The following is a 27,585-nucleotide window of genomic DNA, read 5'->3' as shown; positions in this document are numbered from 1 at the left end:
ATAACAATATTTATTGTACCCCATAATAGAAGTATCCGAAGTAAGATAGTTGATTGGCTTAATGTTTTTTATTCAGAACTAACTAATGTTAAAATTTCTTGCAACATCATTAACTTACTCTAGGATTTAATTATTTAAATTCATCATTATAATGAAAATACTTATTTTTTTAGAGCAATAATGTGCTTTCATTGGTTAAGGAACTAACTACAGTAATAAAGGGGCAAGTATTTTGATGAAATGGTTAAAACTATAATGAGCATTGATGAAAACCAAGCACTCCACTTAAAATTACCAGTGTTATAAGTAATGTGTGGAAGCAATTCTATAATACATCGAAAAAAACTTAGAATTATTAACTTGCTAGAAAAGGGGAAAAGACAGTTTTTTTAAAAAACCATAATTAGCCTTTTTGTCTGTCACTTATTGTAGCTTTTATAATGACAATATAATAATGGGACACTTCTTTATTTAATAAATTCAGATAAACAACCACATGTTTATTCCTCTATTATTTTTAGCCTCTTCCATTGAGTTTATTTTTGCTAACTTTTATTTTTTTCAAGATATGGCCTTCTTCATTATATTTATGGAGTATCACAAAAAATGTATATCTTTCTAGTTGAGAAAAATTTTTAAATATCATGAAGGAACTTAGCCAATTTATTTTTGCTATTCAGGAACCACCATTTTGCAGGACATTTTTGCCAGACCACTTATCTCTGTTTTTTGTATTATATTTCTGTAGTACAGTGCTGCTTGCTTCCCAGAATTCAGTATCTTTTTTTTTCTATGTTGAATATTTCCCTAATACATAATTTTTTTTGTTTAACCCTTTTCTAAATATCACAGACTACTAAAGTATAAAAAATTGCATTTACAAAAAAAAATTGAGTTCAAGTACATTTTATGAGATAAGCCAAAATAAAAAATGATCAAATAACACTGTTTAATTAAATATATTATTGAATTTAGAACACATTTTTATAAGTGACATTATGTAACAATATTTATTTTAAAATCAAGAGAATTCAATGTACAGGTATCCTTCTTTTCAAAAGTCTGCTTTTCAAAAGATCCCTTATACCACCTACATTATGACCTCTTTTCACTAACTAAAATCCAAAAGGTATTTTCTCTTTTACTAAAAAAGGCAAAAAGATAAATAAATAAATAAATAAATAAGTACAAAATGTTAAACATGTTTTGCAGCAAGCTTATACAGGGGCAGTACTCACGTGGAACAAGAAGAATGATGCCACCCAGCTCCTTCTATGGGAACTACACTCAGCATCTGAGTATCCAGCCACTGTAGTTTAGAAGTGCATCTCTGACCATCTGGGGTTTTTTTTAAATCTAAGTTTATTTTGTGAATCATTAGCAAGATGTGTCCTAAAGTATCAGAAAAGCCCAGGAGAGGTTATTTTTTGGGGTCTGAGAATGCTTAAAAATTTTCAATATAAATAATGGTAATTGCTTCTTTGCTTTACACCATTTTGGCTTGTGAAAGGTTTCACAAAAAGGCTCTATTTTCAAATAGCAAATGACACCTGCTGTCCCTTTGGGATTTTAAAGAAAAAATCAGCTAAATTATATAAGCATGAGTAATTTCAATGAACATTGAAAAAGCAAGACCTAGGCTAGGACAAACTTGGGAGATAAAAGAAATTCTGGGAAGGGGGGAGAAAACAGTTTAGCTAAACCCAGTTTTTGTCTATGAGGCAAATAAAATTTCCTTCTAAAATACTGAAATTGCATTTTCTTATTTTATTTTGTGTTCATAGTAGCATCTTCATTTGTCAAACCATGAACATTTTAAAAAGGAATTCAGCAGAAGGGATACTTGGTGCTCTGCTCTTTCACTCACATGGTTCCCTTTCTCACCCTCCCTATCGGCCTGAAAGTTTGGAGAATAAATGGGAAGGAACTTCAACAAAAGCAGTAGTTCACTGTTGGTTATGATAAAGTTCTGTGGGTACTGTGGGGGAGGAAATATTTTCTCTACCATTCAAGATTCTTCTAGCTTAGTTAAGAATCAAATTGACATGAGGGATGAATAGAAGAAAATCAGATTTCATTCTGTAGGTATCGAAAATCCACACAGACATTAGATTCCAAAACAGTCAAGCAAAATGAGGTACATAGTCATCCTAAACTAAGGAAAAGAGGGGTATTGGTCTGGGACTTCAAAAGGAATGACTGCAATTCACAAGATGAAGAAAAGGAATAAATGTTTGGTAAATAAATGTTTGTTGGGCCATATGGAAACAAGGGAACTCAAAGAAGACTTTGATTAAACAGGCCTTAGGAGGTTTCTCCCTGGTTCCCAGACCTAGTTCATATTAAATGTAGTTATCACTGTTGACAGCTCTCTTTCTAGAGCAGGTTCTCTATCTAAATTCTTTTAAGCATTGTTGTGGGAAAGAGAACAGTATCAGAGTTTCTTCCTAAGACTTTTGAGCCTTGACTGTTTTCAGCTCAATATAATGAGCCTGCCAAAGTGGCACATTTGGGAGTGGCCTGCCTTGGCCACTACAGTACACATAATATAGTGATATACATATTAATGAATTAATTCATAAACTATTTAAACTTAATGCACTTGAGACTGAAGATACCAGACATTTCATGGTAATTTTCGAACCATGGTAAGAATGGTATATTTTATAAAACCGGTCCTTTCCATTGTTGAAATCGTCACATATACTTAGTATAGGAAGCATTCTTTCAGTGGCATGGTCATATTTGTATGATATGATTCATAAAGACAGATAAGTACTTTAAAAAACTAATTCTTGACTATATTGAGTTAATATCTAGTTCCATTGAAGAAAAAACATATACTGGAGCACCTAGGTGGCTCAGTGTTTGAGCATCTGCCTTTGGCTTGAGTTGTGATCCTGGAGCCCCGGAATCGAGTCCCATGTCAGGCTCCTTGCAAGCAGCCTACTTCTCCCTCTGCCTATGTCTCTGCCTCTCTCTCTGTGTCTCTCATAAATAAATAAATAAAATCTTTAAAAATAAAAACAAAAAACCAATTTATTGTGGTTAAGTGATGTAAATGATAATCCCTTAAAAATGACAATACTAGGGGATCCCTGGGTGCCGCAGCGGTTTGGCGCCTGCCTTTGGCCCAGGGCGCGATCCTGGAGACCCGGGATCGAATCCCACATCGGGCTCCCGGGGCATGGAGCCTGCTTCTCCCTCTGCCTGTGTCTCTGCCTCTCTCTCTCTCTCTCTCTCTCTCTCTGTAACTATCATAAATAAATAAAAATTAAAAAAAAGATTTATAAAAAAAAGACAATACTAGACATTTAGCAATGTTCCACAAGGTTATTGATATCTTATTATCTTTTGTTTTATATTTTCACATTTGTTAACAATCTTGGCAATAAATAGGAAAAAACAAAAACAAAACACCTCTACATTTTAAAAATAATTCAGAACAGTGGAATTATATTCTAGTATTCTTTTTTAAAATGGCATCATCACACATATCAATCATTCAGTTTCTAAATGTTCTAAAGAAATTTTTTCAAGAAATCTCTCACCTGATTTTCTGCCTCCCCTCCCATCTGCCACCCCCTCCCCCTCCACACACACACAGGGGTCATCAAATTGGAAAGATGCATTTGGAGCATGAGTTAAATTTGTCTGATGGGACAAAATAGTAAACCCACCCTGAAAACATCTCTTCATACACAATACACATAAATAAAAATGTTATTCATAAGTAGGGTCTTTACAAATGGTTTTCATTGAGAATGTGTGGATTGAATAGCAAGAGGCCTCATTAACTCTCTGTGACTAGATCATATTCCTGTTTTTTTTTTCTTCTAATGTATGGATGTGTGTGTAGTGGTGTGTGTGTGTGCCTGTATGTCAAACTTAAGCAAAATTATTTTTTTCATTTTAGTTAACATCACATACATTTCTTGGTTTAGCCAGGTTGACTTTGCTGTCAGAAATTACTGACCCAGGGCAAGCTATACAGCCATCAACAATCCTATGAAATTCGTAACTTATCTTCCTTCTTTTCTGTCAAATCTGTTATTTTTTAAATTTCACCTTTTTCTCCTCTCCCATTTCTTGCTAATGAACTGATACTTTTAATATTTCTGCATAGTGTAGGATATCAGAAAGTGGTGATATTGTTAGTTGAATCAGCAACTACCCTTCTTCTGAACCCAACTGTTCTCTTAAAATATGTGGGACTTTGGGAGTGTTTTAACTTTTTTTTTTTTTGAAGTGCAGTGTTCATTGATGCTCATTTCAAAGGCTTAAAAGATTTTTTGTATAAACCTACTGATTTTGTCAACTTTAGCTACTCTGAGTCAATTGAACCAATTTAGTATATAGACTAAGTTGACAAAAGAAAACTGAAGGGATATAGGTGATAACTTTATGGTTTCATTAGGAAATAAAATATCAACATGACTATGGAGCTTTAATGGTGGGGCTTTAATGGCAAAGAACCTAAAACTAAGTTAATGAACCACTTCATCCACAAACTCTGTGTGCCATATAGTGGATATTCCCTAGTGTGTTCATTGACTTATTCTTTCTTACTTATTCTTCACAACAAGGGGAATAACTAGAAATCACAAAGGAAGAATACTAGCTAGGCATGACACCTGTAAAGTTGTGTTGTCTTCTGACTCTATTGAAAAATCTTTATATCGATCACAATATGATTACTTAAACACTAAAGGCTTCTTCAAAATTTTTCCAATGAAAGGCTTATTTTGTATTTTCACTGAAAGAACTTGTATTTTGAAAAAAAGTAAATTTCAAAGGATTGATATAAAGAAATATTCATTTTTTAAGAAATTAAAACAGTTAATGATCAATTACAGCTTCTGGTTAGTATGCTGTTACCAAGATTACTGTATATGGTCTCATTCATTTGGGGAATATAAAAATTAGTGAAAGGGAATAAAGGGAAAGGAGAGCAAATGAGTGAAAATATCAGTGAGGGTGACAAAACATGAGAGACTCCTAACTTTGGGAAATGAACAAGGAGTAGTGGAAGGGGGGGTAAGCGGGGGGTTGGGGTGACTGGGTGATGCACTGAGGGGGGCACTTGGCAGGATGAGTACTGGGTGTTATGCTATATGTTGACAAATTGAACTCCAATTAAAAAAAAAAACAAGATTACTATATTGAACTGAAGTACTTAAAGGCCAAAGCAAAATGACAAATCAAGTTGTTCTTTTGAGACTCTTTCAACAATAAATGACAGATCCCTGTTTGGTAAATTTTGCCTGTAGACTGAGATTTCTAGATTAGGAAGTGTTTTCTGTAGTATCACTCAGAGAGTGTTGTTTTTGACCATTTAAGATTTTAACCTTTTTTCAAACTTTTAGCCTATAATGGGGAATTATTATAGAGTTAGACATGCATAGTTTTACCTTAAGACAGTTATGTATGTAAACATGTAAATGATAGCTTCAGAAACTGAAATTATTTCATTTGATTGTTATTGATTTATTTAATCATCATGGTAGGTATTCATAGGCCTCTTTTGAAGAACAATAATTTGACTATATATTTGAGATTGGGCATGTTCTCCGTTCTCTTCCTTTTCTGATGGCAGAAAGAGGTTTATCACGTAATTTGTTCAGGTTCATGGGAAGTAGAAAAGCTTGCAGTTTAGAGGCATGGGCTTAGTTATTGGAGGTGGCTAAAGCTTTGTGACCTTAGCAACAAGGGACTGCTATAAAACCCTAAACTTTAGTTTCTTCCTATGAAGTAGAGATACTAGTATTCCTCTCAGTAAGCTCCCATAAGGATTAAATGTGTGTAAATTCCATAGGGACAAAATAGACATCAAATAAAACAGCATTACTTTTTCAAAAATGAAAGAAGACTTATTGCTAATCTATTAGTGGTTTATTCAACTTTTATGTAGTACAGAGTATGTACTACAGTATTTTGACATTCATCACATTGTATAATTTGAACACTGAATGCACAATGATTTGAGAAGTTTAAGTGTGTCAGTTTGAAGTTACTTATCTCTGTCTTGGAACTGGTGTCTATGGAACTTGTACAAAGTAATTGATAAGTATAGAGCAGACTGAGTGATACCTAGCAACTTGAAGTTGTTTAAAATACTTGCTTCTCTAACATGGGAGCTCCCACTACCAACCATTTAATGGGCTTTAATGGGATTTACCAGGCTAGTTTTTAGTGTGATGGTTGAATGATGCACTAGGTAGGAAATCTCCCAAATTAGCTCCCAAGTTCAGATTCTCAAAGAATTTGACTCTTCGTGTGCTCTTCTAGTTATGATTATGATGATGAGGTATTGGAATTTTATTTTCTATGGCCTTCAAAATGTGCCTCAGTGCTATTGTCTTGTGAGAAAGTCAGTTTTCTTATTGTAGGGTAACTAGATATTAATAGTAACAGTATGATAATAATTATATATAATATATAACACTATATAATAGTATATGACATAATAAAAGAATAAGTTGTATTTCACAAGTATTGAAGTGCCACCAATAAGCTTGTTACATATTGAATGGGTTGAAAAAATGGCAACTGTATAGCCCTTGCTCTCAAAGGGATCAAATCCCAGGCAGAGAGGAAGAAAAAGGAGAGAGTAGCAGAAAGGACAGGAGATAAGGGTGTGTGTGTGTGTGTGTGTGTGTGTGAGAGAGAGAGAGAGAGACAGAGAGACAGAGAGACAGAGACAGAATGAGATGTGAGAGTACAGATTCGAGAGTGATGTAATAAATTCACTAATGGACTAATAAACATATCATTTCATTTAAAGGAATACAGAGAAAAAAATAGCCTCCTTTGGAAAGGCCAGGGAAGAATTTACTTATGAAGAAATATTTGAGCTGGATTATAAGGACAAACTTTTCTCAGGAAGTTGGTGGCTATGGTGTCCTTGTTTTATACATATACAGCATGCAGATGCCATACACAGCAATTTAGAAACTATTAATCTTTCCTCTTGTTTTGAAAGAAAGATTGATGGGAGTGATTTCTTTTTTTTTTTAAGATTTTCTTTATTTATTCATGATAGAGAGAGAGCGGCAGAGACCCAGGCAGAGGGAGAAGCAGGCCCCATGCAGGGAGCCCGACACGGGACTCGATCCCAGGACGCCAGGACCACATCCCGGGCCGAATGTGGCGCTAAACTGCTGAGCCACCGGGGCTGCCCCTGATTTCTAAATATCAAGGAAGAATGCCTTTGGTGATAGAATAATGTCCCCCCAAAGATGTTCACCTAGGACTCCCAGAACCTCTGCTTATGTTTTACTACATGGCTTTACTAAAGGGGAATTAAAGTGGTGGGTGAGATAATGGTGTTAACAAGCTGACTTTTAAATTAGGGAGAGTATTCGGAGTTACCTGGGTGGATCCGTTGTGATCACAGAGGTCCTTAAATATGGAAGGGAAGGGACAGAAGAGTCAGTGTTAGAGTGCTGAGATGTGAGAAGGACTCAACTGGCCATTCGTGGCTTGAGGATGGAAGGGGGCCATGGGCCCAGTAAGTAAGGCAGTCATTAGAAGAAGAAAAAGCCGACAGGCTCCAGGAGGGACTGCAGCCCGGCCAACATGCTGATTTTAGCCCAGAGGGACCCATTTCAGATTTCTGATTTCCAGAACCGTGAGATAATGCGTTTGTCTGAAACACTAATGTGTGATCATTTGTTGAAGTAGCACTAAGAAATTAACTCACCTCTGGAACATAGATGAGCCTTAAGACTACATTTTTTCTACCATCCCACGTTCAATGATATACATTAAGATTACAATGTATATATATGTATACAATGTACGTTAATAGTAATGTACATTATTACTATTAATACATTAATAGTAAAACATGGCATCCAACTTTTCCAAAGAAGGTTTAGCTTTGCATTTTAGCTGGTAGAAAGAACGGGCTAGAAAGGGAAGAAAGAAAGCGCACCCGATGAAACAAAAGTACAGATGCAAGAATTAGCCATGAGAGTCTGTTTAGAAATTTGTGCTTAAGTTATGTGCATGTTAATGACTAAAATGCTCGTGGAATTGAGCAGCGCGGGGAGAGTCGGGGGCAGGCACGAGGCTGCCGGAGCCAGAAATAGGCCCCGACGTGAGCGGATCAATTCTTGTTAATCTTCCTTGTCGGAACCGCTTAATAACCTCGATCGCATTCACGCAGCGGCTCCCGATGGCGATGGGCTGTGGGCACGGCTGTGACTTGCTCTCCCTCCCACGCTGCCCCCGTGTCTCGAGTGGGAGCTCCGTGGGTTCCTCACGAACCCATTCGCATACCCATTGAGCAGTAGGGTGCAGCTGCTCCCCGCGTTGGAAGGGCTGCAGGCGTCTGTAGCAGCGAGGTCTGCAGAGCAGCGAGTGGCGCATCGTGGGCGCTGAGCAGACGTCGGCTGCAGTCGGTGACCTGCACGGGACTGCAGGAGTGTGGTGAGGCCCGGGCAGGCGGTCAGAACCGTGCCCATGCGCTCCGGGTCGTAAGATGCGCGCACACCGGGACCTCCGCGTGCCGCGTGCAGGTCAGCCCTGGCGGCCGCGGGCGGGATCTCGGGCCCCTAGTGAGCGCACAGCCTGCTGCGCGCCCCGGCCCCGAAGGAGCGGCCCGGGCTCCCCTCGGAGGAGAGGCCTTTGTAGTGTCCTGCTCCGATCAGGCACAGGGAATTCCATCCCTGTTTTGTCCCCTTTCCCCATTGATCAGGGTGTGTAAAGATACAAAAGCAGGGGATCCCCGGGGGGCTCAGTGGTTTGGCGCCTGCCTTAGGCCGGGGGTGTGATCCTGGGGTCCCGGGACCGAGGCCCACGTCGGGTCCCTGCACAGAGCCTGCAGAGAGCCTCTGCCTCTCTCTTTCTCTGTGTCTCTCATGAATAAATAAATAAAATCTTAAAAAAAAAAAAAGATACAAAAGCAGAATAAGGGCTAAAATTACATTACTTAAGACAAAATTTCATATTTCCTTTGAATGAAGAGCTCCGCATTTAAATCATGAAACAGTCCTTTTAGTACGTTTTTGATGAGGAAACATCCGGAGGCAACATTGGAGCAACAAAAAGTAACTTGGATTTTAAGTGTTGGCATAGTCAGGGATGTTTAAAGTTTTTTATTTGCATTCCCTGGTGCATTTTTTATGATTCAGATTTTTTAAATGAGTTTTAGTAATGTTCACAGATCTATTCCTTGTTTGCTGGATTCTTTGTTCCGCTTGGAATGATACAGAGACAGGGAAACTTTGGAGCTGTGGGTTCTCACCAGGCGGTAAGGAAAGGGTTCCTACTACACCGTCTCCGCCCCACTAACATCCTGGGTTACTACAGAATCATAGTATTTCCGTGTCTTTCAAAAACATACGTAGAAGATACTACGGCCAAATTATAGTTTTAAGTGCTTTATAAATATTAGCTAAATCCTCATAAAAACCCTGAGGTACTACTCATTGTGATTATACGCACCGAAGAGAAGACTGAGGCAGGAAGAGGTGAAACAACTTGGCCAAGGTCTCACAGCTAGAAAGTGGTACAGTTAGATTTCTTCAATTCAGGTACCTTTACTCAGTATTTCTGAACAAAAAGAGACAGAATTTCTTTTCCATACAAGAAACTCAATGATAACTATTTCCATTACTCTTTTTTTAAATGCCCACTTTAAATTCTATGTGTGCTACAACCTTAGAATGTATTTGGATTATTGCTATTTGATTGGATTAGATGGCAGAAAAACAATTTCTCAAACACATATCATAATGAAATTTAACATTGATTTATGAGTGAATGATGGAGGAGTTGGCTACTCTGCTCATATAATAAGCTTTTAAAAAATCCCAATTTATTTTTTTTTTCCTGTGGGGAGGTAAAATTTGAGGTTTATAATATACCTGATTTATGTTTTACAGTAGTTCTTTAATGATATATCAATAAGCGTGCCAAGGGTAAATTTGGTTTTCCAATTGGTAGATTTGCCAAGGATTTTCTTTCTTTTTTTTTTTTTTACCAAGGATTTTCAAACAATGTTTAATACTTAAAACTTATCCTATATCAGAGAGATATTATTTGTGACCATTTCTAAATTGAACAGAATTTAATGTTAGCTTGTTTATCTATTTTAGCCAAAAAGCTAATGGCATTATATAAATGATAAAAATCTTTGGGAAAAAGTGGACTGGACTTTTGAAATAAAGATTCAAGTTCTTAAAAAAAAAAAAAAAAAGATTCAAGTTCTTCAAGGAGAGTAATTGAGCCAAATGGAAGACAGTTTCACTTTCTAAACGGCAGAGAGGTGTTTAAACCCTATAAAGTCGTGGTTATGGAGTTGTCTGTAGTTGGGTTGTTTAGATTTCTATCCTAGCTCTGTGTCTTTGGCCAAGTTGCCCACCTCTCTGGGTCTGTTCCCAGCTGATAAAATGAACACAGTAAATCTAGAATCATGAGAATTAAATGATTTCATATAGAAAGCATTTTGAATAGTACCTACAACATTCTAGTTCGACTTTGTTGTTGGGGTGATGGAGCTGATAGTGAGGAGGAGAAGGAAGAAGAAGAGGAGAGCTTCACTGGCCTGTGATCCAGGCACTCTGAATAGCGGGTAGGACAGGGCCGCATTATGTAAGTGAAGTATTACTGCAAATGTTGCAGCTATCAGCCTTCCTCTCAGAGAGAACTTATGATAACTAATGAAAATGTGCAATTCTCTTTCACGTGAGTGGTGATGATGGATGGTAAAATCATTGTATTACTTTGCTAGGGCTGCCATAACAAAATATCACACACTAGGGAGCTTAAACAACAGGATTTTTTTTTTTTTCTAATTCTCTAACAGTTCTGGAGACTAGAACTCGAAGATCAAGGTGTCTGCATGTTTAGTTTATTCTGAGATCTTTGTCTTCGGCCTGCAGATAGCTGTTTTCGCACCCTGTCCTCACAAAGGATTTCCTTGGTCTAGGCTCATCTGTGGTGTCTCTCTGTGTGTTAAGATTTCCTCTTCATATAAATACGTCACTCACATTGGCTTCGGGCCCACCCTAATAGTCTCATTTTAACTTACATCTTTGAGTCCCTATATCTATATCTCCTCCTGAGGTGGTGGGGCTTAGGGCTTCAACATAACAGTTGTGGGAGAACGCAGTTTAGCCCTTCACCGCTTTATTTGGAGCAAATGAATTTAAAACCAGTGACTAAATGTCTGGTCCAACTGTGAAATGTCATCATCTCTTTTTAACGCCTCAATCCTGAAATCGATGGGTATGTGTCCTCTAGGATTACCTGTTGTGATATGAAGGTTATCTCCTAAGGAATGGATTGATTATACTCTAATCAGACCAAAGCTATTTTAAAGAGTTCCACATCTGATAGAAAATTCGAAATAGACTTTTGATTCCATATATTTACAACTGAAATAATCACCAGTTAGAGAATTCAGTATTCCATTCAGTGTTCAATTAATTTCTGATGAAATTTTTATCCTGTCACTCTGAGAACCAGAGAGGGTAAGTTATAAAAGTTTCCCTCCAGAGACCCCCAGGAACATTGCCGACACTGGAAACCAAGCCTTTCCTGACAAAAGTTACTCAAAAATATATTTCACTAATTCTTAGACATTAGAAAATGGATCTTAGAGGTGTTTATCAATGGGACACCTGGGTGGCTCAGTGACTGAGCTTCTGCCTTTGGCTCACGGCGTGACCCCCGGGGTCCCGGGATTAAGTCCCATGTCGGGCTCCCTGCAGGAAGCCTGCTTCTCCCTCTGCCTGTGTCTCTGCCTCTCTCTCTCTCTGTGTCTCATGAATAAATAAATAAAATCTTAAAAAAAAAAGAATGTTTTTGAGATCAATGGTACTATCAATCAAAGCTATATAATTAACAATCAGTTATCAGACACACTTTGCATGAGGAATGAAATGTCATCTCCAGGTTCCTTGCAGTTAAAAGTTTCTTAGTACTTGATGCTACTGTATTTTGTACCATGAAGTTGTGTATATCTATACATATGCAGATATATATGAAGAGAGAGGATTCTTAAATAATAAATGGAGAGAAATATATATTCATACACATACATACACAAGACTTCCTTATTATTTATTATCTTACTTGGGCCAAAACAAAATAAATCAAAATATTTTTGATACCGTCAGTATTGCTGTAATAAAGATATAACCATAAAAATAACTCCATTTTAGTCAACTGGAAAAAAACAAGAACGTGTATATATACTTGTTTAACACAGTATTTGCCAAAAGCAGAATTATGAAATTTATTGTTAATTGAAAAGCAAACCCAAAATGAAGTAGCCGTAGTATATCAGAGGGTAATTTCCATGTGAGAGGGGAAGCAGAACATTATGTTTGCAAATATACACCAGAGAATACTATTTTGTGTCTTCAAATGTAGTTTACTATACAATTTAGAGGAATCTTGAGTTATCAAGTGGGGACCTGCTGTTAATGAATGATATTGGTTGGCTTTTTTTAGTTGGAATCCTTCTAATAAGTGATTTTTTTGTTTTGTTTTGTTTTGTTTTTGCCACTAGAAAGAATGTGTGCAAGTTTCTTTTTTGCACTTTCACCTTTTTTTTGAATAAAAACCTCAATAGAATTTCAACATATCTTTATGGAGCTTCTCTGTACAAATGACTGAGTCAACCCTTTGGGCTTTTCCCTCCTTTTCAACCTCCTTCCCACCGCAGCGACCACTGGGGGCCCCTTGGAAACCCCAGTGACCCAGGACCCAGGTAGAAATGTGACTGCCCCAAGCATTAAAGAGTTGTTTATTAACCCCCTGTTGTTCTTCCTGTTTTCTCAAACTTCCCCAATCCAGTTCTCATAATAAGCATCAATAAATATTGATGGAAATATTGGAAAAGCCAATGCCTGGGTGGATTTAGATGTAGATAGTGTGGTGTACCATACCTACTATTCGAGCCCTACCTCTCAGATTCCTTAAACCTACTCTGTGTCCTTCTGCATTCATGATTTTTTTTTCCTATGACTTTCTGTGTAACTGGAACACAACATCTTTCATCTTTGCCTTTTGAAAAGTTGTCCATCCTTTGCTAATCATTTCAAATATTCTAACTCTCATTCTCTGGTGCTCTCCAACTAAATGAGATTCAATAGTTTTTGACAATAATCTTATCCTTTGTAATATAATCCAACACACTGTGTTAATTGGCCAAAAACTCCTTGAGTGGAGTGAAGAGTGTTCGGAAAGATACCTAGGCATTTGTTTACACCCATTTCTTCAGTTTGGAAATTTAAGAAATGGAGTAGCTGAAATTGCTACAAAATGCATGAAAAGCTAGGTAAGAGGTGCTTGGACAGAGCCTTGAAGATAACCAATATTTAAGGTACAGAAAAGAGGCCAATCAGAGTAAGAAGAAACACATGCATATCATGTATCTATAGCCTTTACCATATATAAGGTAAATGTAAGCTACATAAATATAGTTTATCTAAAATGTGCACCTGGCAAAGGAGAAATATCGAGCCATAATAAAGAAAATAGCAAATTATTTCAAATAATTGTATCCAGTTGCTAGTAAGGGGCTACTTAAATGTAAGCTTGTGAACTGGGCAAGTGGTCCTGGTGTATTCCATAGGTTGCTGGTATTCTCAAATTTGAGTTCAGGTGCTGTGCTGGTACAACTGAGAAATATGGCAGTCTTTTCTCAATTTGGACAAGAAGCAAAATTACTGGATAGAGTTTTCTTATGCCTAAGTGGGTGTTTTGTCGTTTTCTCTGTTCCTTTGATACCCACAGCTGCTTGTCTGCTTGCAAAACTAGTCTTTTCAGTAAATGTTGATGGAAAAATTTAAAATAGCTAGTAATATTTATTGTAGACATGTGGTTTGCATAGTCACCCGTTCTCCCTATTTTTAAAATCTTGATTTCAAATATATTTGTTTCCTGCAATTAATATTACTATAGTTTTTAAGATAGATGAAAAAATATCACTATGTGATTTTGAAATGTTTTTCAACTCAAGTGTGAGAACTACTAGTCAAATATGTTTGACAGCTGATTTTCAAGAAATGAAGTACATGCTGCATGAAAAATAAGGATATACTGAAGAGAAAAAAATTACCCCAAATTTGCCTTGGTGTGGATATAGAGTTCTAAAGTCTATTATCTGCTCTTGATTCAGACTTATTTGTGATTTTTACTCTGAAGTTCAGTTTTATAGTTTGAGGAACCTTTAACAGGTGGTCAATAACTTTTATATGAGTGTTAACTTTTGCTAGTATTGGTTATCCTGTGTTATATTAATTCCATAATCCTTAATTTGCTGACGACGCAGAGATTTGGTGCCTGATATTTTTCTTAGCTATATAATATTGCAATAAGAAGCACAAGGATCTTTGAGTATTAGATTTCTTTCTAACCAACAAGCCTAGAAGTTACCATGTATCTAGGGCCTCATAGCCATCAGGCAAGGCATAAAATAAAGATAGTGCCCCCAGGGGAAATTAAACCCACTATCTCTTTGAATTTACTCTGGTTTCTTTTTCTTTCTTTCTTTCTTTCTTTCTTTCTTTTTTTTTTTTTTTTTTGGAACATCATGGGGCTTTTATGTGAAGAAAACACAGAAGAATCTGAATTGTGTGAGTTTGCTTTATGGGAGGCTTTATTAGGAAGTAGAAGGCAAAGGGAGCTTGAAAACCAACTTTCCTTGGAAAATACTAACTGTACTTGTGCTTCTGATATACTTTACAGAATGATGTTGACGTCCACTCTGAAGTCAAAAGTGCCTTAAAATATACAAAGCAGCATTCAAATGTTAGATATTATTAGTTTATTTAAGCATTAACTCCTCCTGGCAAGATGAAGAGATATCCACAGAAGATATGTAGAGATATTATTTTCCTTTATCCTCTGTCTTCAACTTTATAGATGTGTATTTTCACCCAGATGTTTTAGATTGTCATCTAGGATCTGAAGTCTTTGTTGACATTCTATGGGGAAATGTGTAATATTGGTGCTAAAACACCAAAACAAGAAAAGCTTTGGATATTGAAGATAAGGAGGTAGATAGAAGAAAGTTTAAAGAAGTTGTGGGGAACTTGCAACAGAGAGCATTTGAAGCAAAATAAAAGAATATAAAATGAACACTAATGTGATCAGGCTTCTCTAATAATGATATTATTAATACTTCAGGATGTCTGAGAATTTATAGAAATCAAGTTCCATTATGTCTGATTGGTAACAAGCAGCTGCTTTATTACATGTAGGAGAAGTGGAGGACAACTGATCTGATGTGTATTGCAAACACTGTTCTCATGGGGAGCATGGCCCTGGCTCCCTTTCATGACAGATTGGTAACAGACAGTGCTTTAACAGAAGTCCAAAGTAGCACAACTTTTAAGACATGTTAACCAAATTGTTCAAAGTAACACAGAGCACTAAAAGGGTATCCTAGAACGTGTATCTTGCCATCACAGGTGAGACAGTCCTGCGTAGAACAAATCTTAAAGTAAGCCTTACTCTGACAAGCAGAGTGCTAGGGAAATAGAGCAGCAGACACCAAACATAACTTGCACCCTCCTCTGACATTTTTAATGATTCCCTATTGTTGCATGAACCTCAATTATATCCTCCACTTGTGTTCATTACTCCTTTTACGTCATTGTCCTGAATCTGAGCCTCTCCGATTACTCTGAGGCTTCCTAAGTGAATGACTGGTGGGGATGATGAAGGATACATCAATGTTTAACTATTTTTGCTTGTCTTTCATTTCTCACTGCAGTTTTGTTGTGAGACTGAAGCGCTTTGAAGAAAGCTGCCCCTCCCCTCAAAGAAATCAAACAGGTTTATAAAGGTCATCGTAAGATGTAAGAGTGTTTCTTTTTTGTTGATGATTAAGATCTTGGGGGGGTTTTGGCTGAGCTCTCAACGGGAAGGCATATGTTCCCAAGTCCAGGCACCTCCAGTGGCCCTGGTGACTGTAGCTGAGAGAAGTTGTGTGGCAGAGGGAATGGAGTTGAGCAGAGTCCTGGGGAGTCTGGCCACAGGCTTCGCCCCTTCTGCTGAGGAGTGGGCAGTGAGGGGAGCACGGAGAAGACAGGGAGGACTTTGAATGACTCCGAGGGTCCCCGTCGAGCTTCCTAGCGCTCCGATGTCAGCAGCCTTAGATGAGACTCTGATTTTATCCTCACGGTTCTTCATTCTCCCACAGTGTACAGGCCCAAAGGATGCTTAGAGGCGGAGGCTCAGACAAGGAGCTGGGGCTTGAAGGACAAGCAGACTGAAAATAAATGAAAAAGAACCCGGGCAGCCCGGGTGGCTCAGCGGTTCAGCGCCGCCTTCGGCCCAGGGCGTGACCCCGGGACCCGAGATCGAGGCCCACGTCGGGCTCCCTGCACGGAGCCTGCCTCTCTCTCTCTCTCTCTCTCTCTGTCTCTCATGAATAAATAAAATCTTAAAAAACAAAAACAAAACGTAAGGCCTGCCCCAACTTTTGACCTTTGAAGTTGGTTGGTTTTCCTGAGCTAGGGCAGTTTGTCAGTTTTAATGGTTAGAAGACCAGTTGTAGTAGTAATGTCTGCAAGTAGTTAGAACTCTCAAGGGCGAGCCCTAAAGTTTGTTCAGGGCGGGGATGAATGTTCTCCAAGGGACTTTTAAAAGGCTATAATGCGGGGTCCCTGGGAGGCGCAGCGGTTTGGCGCCTGCCTTAGGCCCAGGGCGCGATCCTGGAGACCCGGGATCGAATCCCACGTCGGGCTCCCGGTGCATGGAGCCTGCTTCTCCCTCTGCCTGTGTCTCTGCCTCTCTCTCTCTCTGTGACTATCATAAGTAAATTAAAAAATAAAAATAAAAAAAATAAAAGGCTATAATGTTTAAAAGTCTTACTTTTGTTTGGATGCTTGAGTCCAGCGTATTCTGCGAACTGCTGACACATGCTTTACCTCATTTGATTCTCCTGAAGTGATTTCTATTATTAGTACCATTAAAAAAAACAGAAATAAAAGCAGAATTCGCTTATTTACGTGCGAGGCGGGGAGGAGGAGGCAGGCTGCCCGCGGACCGGTCCTGGAGCCTGGGCCCAGCCCCGCGGCCGGCAGGTGCCAAGCAGGTGCCAAGCAGGCCCCGCGGCGCGCCCAGAGCTGAGCCCAGAGCAGGGCGCTGGCCGGGGCACCCCCGCGCGCAGCAGCCCCCGAGGCACGGCTGGGGTGCGGGGAGCGGCCGCTGCGAGGGCCCCCGGGGCAGTGCACGGCCTCCCGCCGCCCCGGTCCGCTCGGGGCTCGCAGGCGGCTCCCGGGTGCCCCGTGCAGGGCCAGCCCCCGCCCCCCGCCCCCCGCCCGCGGCCCGACCTTGTACAGCACGAGGTCCCGGAGCGCGAGGCGCTGGTCCGAGGACCGCAGGGCTCTCCGCGGGGACGAGCGGGCGCCTGGCCCCGGCCGTGCAAGCAGCGGGGAGCGGGGCTCCGGCTCGGCCCACGGCGCCACCGCCGCGCCTGCGCGCTCCACGCGGCCCCCTCGGCCCGCACACGGGGCGCCTCCGCGCCTGCGCGCTCCACGCGGCCCCCTCGGCCCGCACACGGGGCGCCTCCGCGCCTGCGCGCTCCACGCGGCCCCCTCGGCCCGCACACGGGGCGCCTCCGCGCCTGCGCGCTCCACGCGGCCCCCTCGGCCCGCACACGGGGCGCCTCCGCGCCTGCGCGCTCCACGCGGCCCCCTCGGCCCGCACACGGGGCGCCTCCGCGCCTGCGCCAGGCTGCGGGTCTGTTTCCGGTCTTGCTCGCGGGAGGAGCTTCAGCGCGGCCGCCCGGGCCTGTGTCTTCCGTGGGCGTCGGCGGAGCGGCCGCTCCCTCAGGAGGGCACGTGTGTGCTGCGGCGCGGCGTCCGGGGGCGGGCCTTCCGGTGGACGCGCTGACGCCACGGTGCGGCGGCCCGCGAGGTCCTGCGGGGTGACAGCGGTCGCAGGTGGCCGCGGCGGCAGCGAATGTGGCCGCCCGCAGTGCTGGTCGCCGCGTGGTCGCTTGTCTCCGGGGGCCCGGCTGCTAGACACGCGGCCGCCCTGCCCCTGGGCCCTAACCTGTGCCGCCCCGCGTGCTCGCAGACACGCTTCCACCCGCCGAAATGGAAGAAAGTGACCCTTTGGGATGCTAAGCCGGGGTCGTGGAGGCAGGAACGGAGTCGGGGAGGCCGTGGCCACAGACGCCTCGCCCCGGCTGCGGGCGGCACGTAAAGCGGTTGGTTGGGAATGAGAACCCGGGGTCGGCCTCCACGGAGCGCTGGCGAGGGCGCCCTCCCGTGGGCAGCTTCCAGGGAACGGGGCCGCCTAGGCCCGGGCTGGCCCACCGTGGGGTTCCCCGGACCCCGGCGGGGCCTCCGGGGCCGGGGGCGCCTCCAGGCCTCGGGCCAAGCGCGAGCCCGGACGCTGCGGTTAGAGCGAGTGGGCGGCGGCCTGCGCCTCCGCGTGGGGACGTGCCCGCGTGTGCAGCTCCCGGGGGACGAGGGCGCCTGGGCCGCCGCCTGCCCACGGCCACGCACCGCCGGCCCTGCTCGGCCTCGGAGGCCCGCCCGCCCCCCGCTGGCCCGGCTCGCGTCCTCCGCAGGCTCCGCGCTGGGGCACCAAGCCAGGGCGGAGTCACCGCCTGTGGCCGCCTGCTCCTCCGTCGTGTCCTGTGTCCCCGGCCCGCGTGCCCCTCCGTCCCGTCCCGTGTCCCCGGCCCGCGTGCCCCTCCGTCCCGTCCCGTGTCCCCGGCCCGCGTGCCCCTCCGTCCCGTCCCGTGTCCCCGGCCCGCGTGCCCCCCGTCCCGTCCCGTGTCCCCGGCCCGCGTGCTCCTCCGTCGTGTCCTGTGTCCCCTGCCCGCGTGCCCCTCCGTCGTGTCCCATGTCCCCGGCCCGTGTGCTCCTCCGTCGTGTCCCGTGTCCCCGGCCCGCGTGCCCCTCCCTCCCGTCCCGTGTCCCCGGCCCGCGTGCCCCTCCGTCGTGTCCTGTGTCCCCGGCCCGTGTGCTCCTTCGTCCCGTCCCGTGTCCCCGGCCCGCGTGCCCCTCCGTCCCGTCCCGTGTCCCCGGCCCGCGTGCCCCTCCGTCCCGTCCCGTGTCCCCGGCCCGCGTGCCCCCCGTCCCGTCCCGTGTCCCCGGCCCGCGTGCTCCTCCGTCGTGTCCTGTGTCCCCTGCCCGCGTGCCCCTCCGTCGTGTCCCATGTCCCCGGCCCGTGTGCTCCTCCGTCGTGTCCCGTGTCCCCGGCCCGCGTGCCCCTCCCTCCCGTCCCGTGTCCCCGACCCGCCTGCCCCTCCCTCCCGTCCCGTGTCCCCGGCCCGCGTGCCCCTCCGTCGTGTCCTGTGTCCCCGGCCCGCGTGCCCCTCCGTCCCGTCCCGTGTCCCCGGCCCGCGTGCCCCTCCGTCGTGTCCTGTGTCCCCGGCCCGTGTGCCCCTCCGTCCCGTGTCCCCGGCCCGTGTGCCCCTCCATCCCGTCCCGTCCCGTGTCCCCGGCCCGCGTGCCCCTCCGTCCCGTCCCATCCCGTGTCCCCGACCCGCGTGCTCCTCCGTCGTGTCCCGTGTCCCCGGCCCGCGTGCCCCTCCGTCCCGTCCCGTGTCCCCGGCCCGCGTGCCCCTCCCTCCCGTCCCGTGTCCCCGACCCGCGTGCCCCTCCCTCCCGTCCCGTGTCCCCGGCCCGCGTGCCCCTCCGTCGTGTCCCGTGTCCCCGGCCCGTGTGCTCCTTCGTCCCGTCCCGTGTCCCCGGCCCGTGTGCCCCTCCATCCCGTCCCGTCCCGTGTCCCCGGCCCGCGTGCCCCTCCGTCGTGTCCTGTGTCCCCTGCCCGCGTGCTCCTCCGTCGTGTCCCGTGTCCCCGGCCCGCGTGCCCCTCCCTCCTGTCCCGTGTCCCCGGCCTGCGTGCCCCTCCGTCGTGTCCTGTGTCCCCGGCCCGTGTGCCCCTCCGTCCCGTCCCGTGTCCCCGGCCCGCGTGCCCCTCCGTCCCGTCCCGTGTCCCCGGCCCGCGTGCCCCTCCCTCCCGTCCCGTGTCCCCGACCCGCGTGCCCCTCCCTCCCGTCCCGTGTCCCCGGCCCGCGTGCCCCTCCGTCGTGTCCCGTGTCCCCGGCCCGTGTGCTCCTTCGTCCCGTCCCGTGTCCCCGGCCCGTGTGCCCCTCCATCCCGTCCCGTCCCGTGTCCCCGGCCCGCGTGCCCCTCCGTCGTGTCCTGTGTCCCCTGCCCGCGTGCTCCTCCGTCGTGTCCCGTGTCCCCGGCCCGCGTGCCCCTCCGTCCCGTCCCGTGTCCCCGGCCCGCGTGCCCCTCCCTCCCGTCCCGTGTCCCCGACCCGCGTGCCCCTCCCTCCCGTCCCGTGTCCCCGGCCCGCGTGCCCCTCCGTCGTGTCCTGTGTCCCCGGCCCGTGTGCCCCTCCGTCCCGTGTCCCCGGCCCGTGTGCCCCTCCATCCCGTCCCGTCCCGTGTCCCCGGCCCGCGTGCCCCTCCGTCCCGTCCCATCCCGTGTCCCCGACCCGCGTGCTCCTCCGTCGTGTCCCGTGTCCCCGGCCCGCGTGCCCCTCCGTCCCGTGTCACCGGCCCCGCGTGCTCCTCCGTCGTGTCCTGTGTCCCCGGCCCGCGTGCCCCTCCGTCCCGTCCCGTGTCCCCGACCCGCGTGCTCCTCCGTCGTGTCCCGTGTCCCCGGCCCGCGTGCCCCTCCGTCCCGTGTCACCGGCCCCGCGTGCTCCTCCGTCGTGTCCTGTGTCCCCGGCCCGCGTGCCCCTCCGTCCCGTGTCCCCGGCCCGCGTGCTCCTCTGTCGTGTCCCGTGTCCCCGGCCCCGCGTGCTCCTCTGTCGTGTCCCGTGTTCCCGGCCCGCGTGCTCCTCCATCGTGTCCCGTGTTCCCGGCCCCGTGTGCTCCTCCATCGTGTCCCGTGTCCCCGGCCCCTCCGTCCCGTCCCGTGTCCCCAGCCCGCGTGCCCCTCCGTCGTGTCCCGTGTCCCCGGCCCGCGTGCCCCTCTGTCCCGTCCCGTGTCCCCAGCCCGCGTGCCCCTCCGTCCCGTCTCCCCAGCCCGCGTGCCCCTCCCTCCCGTCCCGTGTCCCCGGCCCCGCGTGCTCCTCCGTCGTGTCCCGTGTCCCCGGCCCGCGTGCCCCTCCGTCCCGTGTCACCGGCCCTGCGTGCTCCTCCGTCGTGTCCTGTGTCCCCGGCCCGCGTGCCCCTCCGTCCCGTCCCGTGTCCCCGGCCCGCATGCCCCTCCTTCCCGTCCCGTGTCCCCGGCCCGCGTGCCCCTCCCTCCCGTGTCCCCGGCCCGCGTGCTTCTCCGTCGTGTCCCGTGTCCCCGGCCCCGCGTGCTCCTCCGTCGTGTCCCGTGTTCCCGGCCCCGTGTGCTCCTCCATCGTGTCCCGTGTCCCCGGCCCCTCTGTCTCGTTCCGTGTCCCCGGCCCCTCTGTCTCGTTCCGTGTCCCCGGCCCCGCGTGCTCCTCTGGCCCGTCCCGTGTCCCTGGCCCGCGTGCCCCTCCTTCCCGTCCCGTGTCCCCGGCCCGCGTGCTCCTCCGTCGTGCCCCATGTCCCCGGCCCCGCGTGCTCCTCCGTCGTGTCCCGTGTTCCCGGCCCACGTGCTCCTCCGTCGTGTCCCGTGTTCCCGGCCCCGTGTGCTCCTCCATCGTGTCCCGTGTCCCCGGCCCCTCTGTCTCGTTCCGTGTCCCCGGCCCCGCGTGCTCCTCTGGCCCGTCCCGTGTCCCCGGCCCGCGTGCCCCTCCGTCCCGTCCCATCCCGTGTCCCCGGCCCGTGTGCCCCTCCGTCCCGTCCCATCCCGTGTCCCCGGCCCGCGTGACCCTCCGTCCCGTCCCGTGTTCCTGGCCCCCGTGCCCCTCCGTCCCGTCCCGTGCCCCCAACACACGCGAATTTTGCCAGGTGATTGCACACGGCGACATGTGGGTCAGAACCCGCGGACACACACGTTCTGCATGAGAGCATCACGTCACGTGGTTCGCATCTTGAGTTTCTGGAATTTTGTCCCGTATCAGCAGCTACACACACGGGGCTGAGCCTGTGCTTCTCCGAGGCCGGTGTCTGACCTTCAGTCCCTCCGTCTGTCGGCCCAGCCACTGTCCGGGGGGCCTGGCGCCCCCAACACTCACCGCTTGAGGAGCGAGTGGGAAGCCCCACCAGCGGTGGCCGCGGAGGGCGCGGGGGCAGCACCTGGAGGCACAGCGGCGGCCCTGGGCCCCCAGGTCACCCCCCAACCCCGCACCTGCTGCGAGGTGTTCCGGGCGGATCGCGCTCGCTGGGCGTGGGGCGCGGGTGTCTGCAAACTCCTTGGTGCCGATCATGGGGAAGGTGGGCTTCGCGGAATTAAAAGCTGACATTTCAGATCGAACTGGAAGACTGGGATGAACATATTTTGTAATGTTGTATCCGGGGCTATTGAGTACGAATTTCTGTTGCTTTCTGGTGGGAAGCTTTTGTTCAGATAGTGTGGCTTTTGTCAGATAGGAAATAATATATATTTTGTTGTCATTTCTCCTTGATGTTTTTATTTCTTTGAAGAGAACTGATTTTACTTTAGAAACTTTTGTTCTTATTCAGTATTTTCTTTCAATGTTCTTTAAAGCATATCTGCCAAGAAAAATAATTCACCTTCTTGCAAAATGTTAACATTTTCAATTTTAAGTAAAAGCCACCTTGCCAACAGTGTTATTTCAAAACGTTTGATTTGTCATGATATGTTCAGTCTATTTTTAAGGTTTTCCAAATTGAATTTTGAAGTTGGTGCTTGTTCCAAGTTGAAGCAGTGTGCAATATGTTGCGGTATGACTGAGTGGAGGAGAGAAAGAGATCCAGGAATAAATATATCTAGAAGAGCACTAACAGCTAAATTCTCTTTTCGTTTCCCCAGCAAAGGGGATTAACCTGCCAAATGGCATCTTGCCCTCAAAGTCATAATGAATCTAATTTATGAACAAGTGTGATCATTACTTTTGATGGATATTTCCAGTTATGCGAAGCACTAAAGGTTGTTGAATAATAAACAAGTGATCTGACTCCTCATCCTTTTCAATCCAAGGTAATTTAGCTCCCGGGTCAGTCCATGTAAGTATGTGCGCAACGCTCAGCACATAGGAGGTATTCAGTGAGTCTGGTAACTGAGGACATACTGAACATCCGTCAACATCGTTTCATACTTTCCTTATCAAAGAGCAGTTACAGTGTATTGCTTTCTTTTCTAATGCCCAAACTATATCCCACCACTGTGTGATGAGATCTAAAAAGAAGTATAAAATACTGGGAGTGCCCGGCAGGCTCAGTTGGTTAAGTGTCCGACTCTTGATTTTACTCAGCTCGTGATCTCAGCGTGGTGAGAACCAGCCCTGTGCTGGGCTCTGCGCTGAACGTGGTGTCTGCTTGTGCCTCTCCCTCTGCTCCTCTCTCTCCTTCCCCACCTAGTCTCACTCAATCTCTCTCTCTCTCTGTCTCTCATAAATAATAAATAAATAAATAAATTAATTAATTAATTAATTAAATAAAATCTTAAAAAAAAAAACAATCTTGTGGCCATCAGGAAACTCATAGTAAGGAACACAGATCTGTAATATAGGACATTAAGGAAGCTTGATCAAGAAAGGCTATTTGCTTAGTAATATTTGCAAGTATCTTGGAATAATCTGATTAACAAGCTGCCAATTTGGAAAATCTACTATTTGAACACTCATGATTTCCTTTTATGTTCTCTGTGAAAAATGCAACATCTGTATCTCTTGTCACAAATCAGTGCTCTTCAGTAAATAGCTGGCGGACATCATGAATCTTTAGTAGATTATATTCAGACTTATAGTATTAAAAAATATATATATACTGGTTTCATCTGTGCAGAGCTTCTTTCATTTTTGCTAACTTTTTCCATATGTTCTATGCCTAAGGAAGCTTATTATGTCCATTTTCTCATTTCTCCTTTAGATGGGCTTAGTGTACATTTATGATGTATTTTCCACAATTTTAGAGGAAAATGAGTTTTATAAAATTGAAGATCACAAATCTGTCACCTAGAAAAACAAAAATCAAGTAGAATTGCTTCTGTAAAAGAACTGATGTTATATTTTACTGCCTGTTATATTATGTATTTATACATATATGTTCATGTACATATGCATATATGTATATTTACATGTATATGTGAGTTTGTGTATATACATATATATACATACATATATCTAATCCTCTCGTTTAGTGGGCAGTCAGTTGTTAAAATTAATTCCCTTTGGCTATTTCACTATTATAATGTAATAGTATTATCTATTAGATTTTTATAAATGTTTCAGAAACTTTAAATGCTAAAACACATTTTTTTACCATCTTCGAACATAACTTTTTCCATATTTAAAAATTTTCAACTTTTTTAGCTTATTAAGAGCACCTAACAGGCTGAAAGTCTTTTCTTTTTAATCCTTCATTTTGATGAAATAAATTATGAATGGTTCTTTTGTCTAATACACAGATGAAAAGCAAGCCTTTGTGGAGTCATAAAAAGAATACCTAGTGTTTTATTTTTGCATTTCTTTGTGAGGTGCTTTCCTTTTTATTCTCCCTATTAAATTGATCTGGAGCCCAATGCATCATTACAGAGTAGGAGAAGACTTAGAGAATTAGATTTCTACCTGAGAAATTGGATTTTGAGGAATTGGATTTCCCCATTGTAGTATGAATGACAGTAGCTCAAACTCTAAGAGAAGGGTGTCCTTTGGAATATCCTTGCAGACCAATTCACAAAACCCCGGACCATTGTTATTCTTTACTAAATCTCAGATTTCTTTCATTGGCCTTTCTCCTGCTATCCCTTGCATAACATGGGTGATGGATTAAGCAGCAGTTGAGCGTCCAAAGAGAGGTTGTGATAGAATGCTAAGTTGCATAATCATGTAAGGTTATTTGAAGCAATCAAAATCTATCTTTAGGATATACGATCTACAACAGAGAGTCAGTTCTAGGAATGACACTCAAGAGATACATCCAGAAGAGATGCCAAGTCAAGTAGGCACTCAACAGAACTATATGGATTTCTGTGCACATAAAAAGTCTTGCCTAGGGGCGCCTGGATTGCTCAGGAGGTTGAGTGTCTGGCTCTTGGTTTTGACTGGGGCCATGATCTTGGGGTCATGGGATGGGAGCCCTGTGTGGGGCTCCCTGCTCAGCATGGAGTCTGCTGGATTTCTCTCTCATTGCCCCTCCCCTCATTCATGCTCTCTCTCACAAAAGTTCTCTAAAATAAATAAATAAATCTTTTAAATAAAATCCTGGAGAATATTTTCTTTTTTTTTTTTTTAAGATTTTATTTATTTATTCATGACAGATACAGAGAGAGAGAGAGAGTGAGAGAGAGGCAGGCACAGGCACAGGCAGAGTTAGAAGCAGGCTCCACGCAGGGAACCTGACATGGGCCTGGATCCCAGGTCTCCAGGGTCACGCCCCGGGCTGAAGGCGGTGCCAAACCACTGGGCCACCCAAGCTGCTCAGAATATCTTCTTACAAAAGTGAAAAATGCAGTTTTTCCAATTATGTTGTCTGGACAATGCTTAAGTATTCCAATTACCTGCCTTTTTCATTTTCTTTTAGAGATTTCACTGATATATATTAACATAATTATTTGTTTTGTGTTTTTTGAATACTAACCACCTCGTTCAATGAAGTTACAACTTTTGGCTGTTAATCCAGTTGAGGATCCTGGGTCATGTTTTTCTATCAAGCTCAGGCACAGCATTTAACATTTGAAAAGCTAATATAGATGTCTGTGTTGCTTATTAAATTTTGAGTCGCTGTATTCCAATCGTGTTGTACCGTTTTCTGTGGGATAATACTTATGAAAAAAGATATTGTATGACAGAAATGAATGGTTTTATGCAGGCACCATTTAAAGTTTTACCTAGGAAGCCAAATGATTGTTAGTTTTATTGCTGTTTGTTACTTTAAATTTGGAAGGGTTTTTAACAGTTGCAGAATATATTTATTAGGAGGAGCCATAAATTCAATTGTGTACACTATTCTTTAAAAGTAGAATCTTTTTAAAAATCCTTGCTTCAGAATCTGTGGCTCTAACTGGCCGAGTTCATTCTATTTTTTAGGCCCATTTTTAGGCCCATTCTGTTGTAGCGTTACTGACCAAAGGCCTGTGGACGTTGCTGTTACGTGGTGTCGAGCAAAGGGCTTACCTGTTCAGAGAATGGGAGAAGGAAGGGTCTCAAACGTGGTGTTTACAGTCCTGGCTTTTAGAAGCAATATGTCTCTTATCCATGTCACTGAGCATTCACTAAGACATATCATGCATCGCTTAATGTTCTAGTTGCTTGGCATCTAAAGAGGGCTGTCACTTTCCAGTGTATAACCATTCTGATTATATTTAATGGAGCATTTTTTTACTTCTTTTCTCATTTGTAAAATTGAATATTAATATATGGTTGTGTTTCACAAAGTTGATATAAAACTTAAATTAGATAATAAATGTGTTAAAACCTGAAAATTGATACCTTGATACATGCACAAGTATACATTTAATTACAAAAATAAAACATAAAATATGTCCCTTGTTTAAAATTTCCAATAATATAGAACTCTTCAAAGTAGAAAGTGAAAAATCCCTCCTTCTCAAGGCTCACCATTCAGTTTTCATGTGTTTTCTGATTTTAGCCATGTTCATGCATACATGCAAACATATTTTTTGTTATTGTTGCTGTTTTTAGTGTTATTTTACAAAAATAGAAGCATATTTTATGTGTGTGTATATATATGTACACGTATGTACATATATATATATATAGAATGTGCATACATATGTATTTACACTGCACACACATATACACACACACACACACTCTTTTTCTTTTTTTTTCCTGGAAGTTATATTGTTGGCATTATTCCCTAGATACTGTACTTTATGGAATATCTGATGATTTATTTAACCATTATTAAGTTGAACATTTAGGTTGCCTCTGTTGTTTTTAACACTAAATGAAGTTGCACCAAATGTCATATAGTTTATTTATCCTAAAATTTATCCTAAATCTCAGGTTCCAATATTTACAGACTTTATTCCTTTTCGTTGAGGTATTCCTGCATTGAAACAATGCTATCTTAATTACTGCAAACTTTTGTATGTTTTGATATTAAGAAAGGCTGATCCTCCCTTATTGTTCTACTTTTTTTCAGAAATATCTTGGCTGTTCTTGCACAATTTTTCTTCCAGATGGACTTTAGATCAACTTGACAAGTTTTACTAAGAAAAAAACAACAAAAACTTGAGATTTTTATTAAGATTGCACTGAATTTCAGATATATTTTGGGAGAGTTGACATACGTAAAGTACTAAACCTTCACCTGGAAACCTTTGAAATTTAAGCATGTTTCTTATATTTGGTATGTGGTGAACAAGACTGCTGTGGCTGAGGAACAGGCTGTGTGTGTGTGTGTGTGTGTGTGTGTGCATGCAGGCATGTGTGTATGTGTTAGAGTGGGACAGAAACAAGACTGAATATGTAAGATGGTGAGTATTTGCTGATTCTACCTAAGGGTCTATGAATTTGTGCTAGATCAGCAGGGAATGAGAGGAGGGATGAAGAAGCCCGTGGTCTACTCAACTCCCGGGTGTTTCTAGGTCTCTGCCCATTGGATTCAAATGCCAGCTCTTCTTTTACCTAGGACAG

At 44.9% G+C, this 27,585-nt stretch overlaps 1 protein-coding gene and 2 long non-coding RNA genes across 5 annotated transcripts in view; 2 read left to right on the top strand and 1 right to left on the bottom strand.

The window, feature by feature from the left end:
• The window catches only part of KCNJ3 (potassium inwardly rectifying channel subfamily J member 3), a 141,510-nt gene that overhangs the window by 71,722 nt on the left and 42,203 nt on the right, over window positions 1–27,585 (top strand). The window contains exon 3 of one of the 3 annotated variants that reach the window (XM_072811488.1): window positions 15,737–15,762. The exons of the other annotated variants lie outside the window; for them this stretch is intronic. Coding sequence (XP_072667589.1) covers window positions 15,737–15,747 — 11 coding nt within the window. The 3' untranslated portion in view covers window positions 15,748–15,762. Of the gene's footprint in view, window positions 1–15,736; window positions 15,763–27,585 lie in introns of those variants that run through there. 3 annotated transcript variants of the gene reach the window in all.
• On the bottom strand, window positions 14,597–17,428 carry LOC140624578 (uncharacterized). Its single transcript, XR_012024053.1, has 3 exons — window positions 17,301–17,428; window positions 16,840–16,921; window positions 14,597–16,234 (listed from the first exon to the last, which is right to left on the bottom strand). It is a non-coding gene; the product is annotated as an uncharacterized lncRNA (long non-coding RNA).
• On the top strand, window positions 17,925–22,938 carry LOC140624292 (uncharacterized). The gene is made up of 2 exons (XR_012023776.1): window positions 17,925–18,181; window positions 21,809–22,938. It is a non-coding gene; the product is annotated as an uncharacterized lncRNA (long non-coding RNA).

This window comes from Canis lupus, chromosome 34, assembly GCF_048164855.1.
Source record: "Canis lupus baileyi chromosome 34, mCanLup2.hap1, whole genome shotgun sequence".
In the NCBI taxonomy this organism is placed as follows: Eukaryota; Metazoa; Chordata; class Mammalia; order Carnivora; family Canidae; genus Canis; species Canis lupus.
The sequence above is the reverse complement of the archived record's forward strand: the minus strand, read 5'-3'. Positions and strand labels throughout refer to the sequence as shown.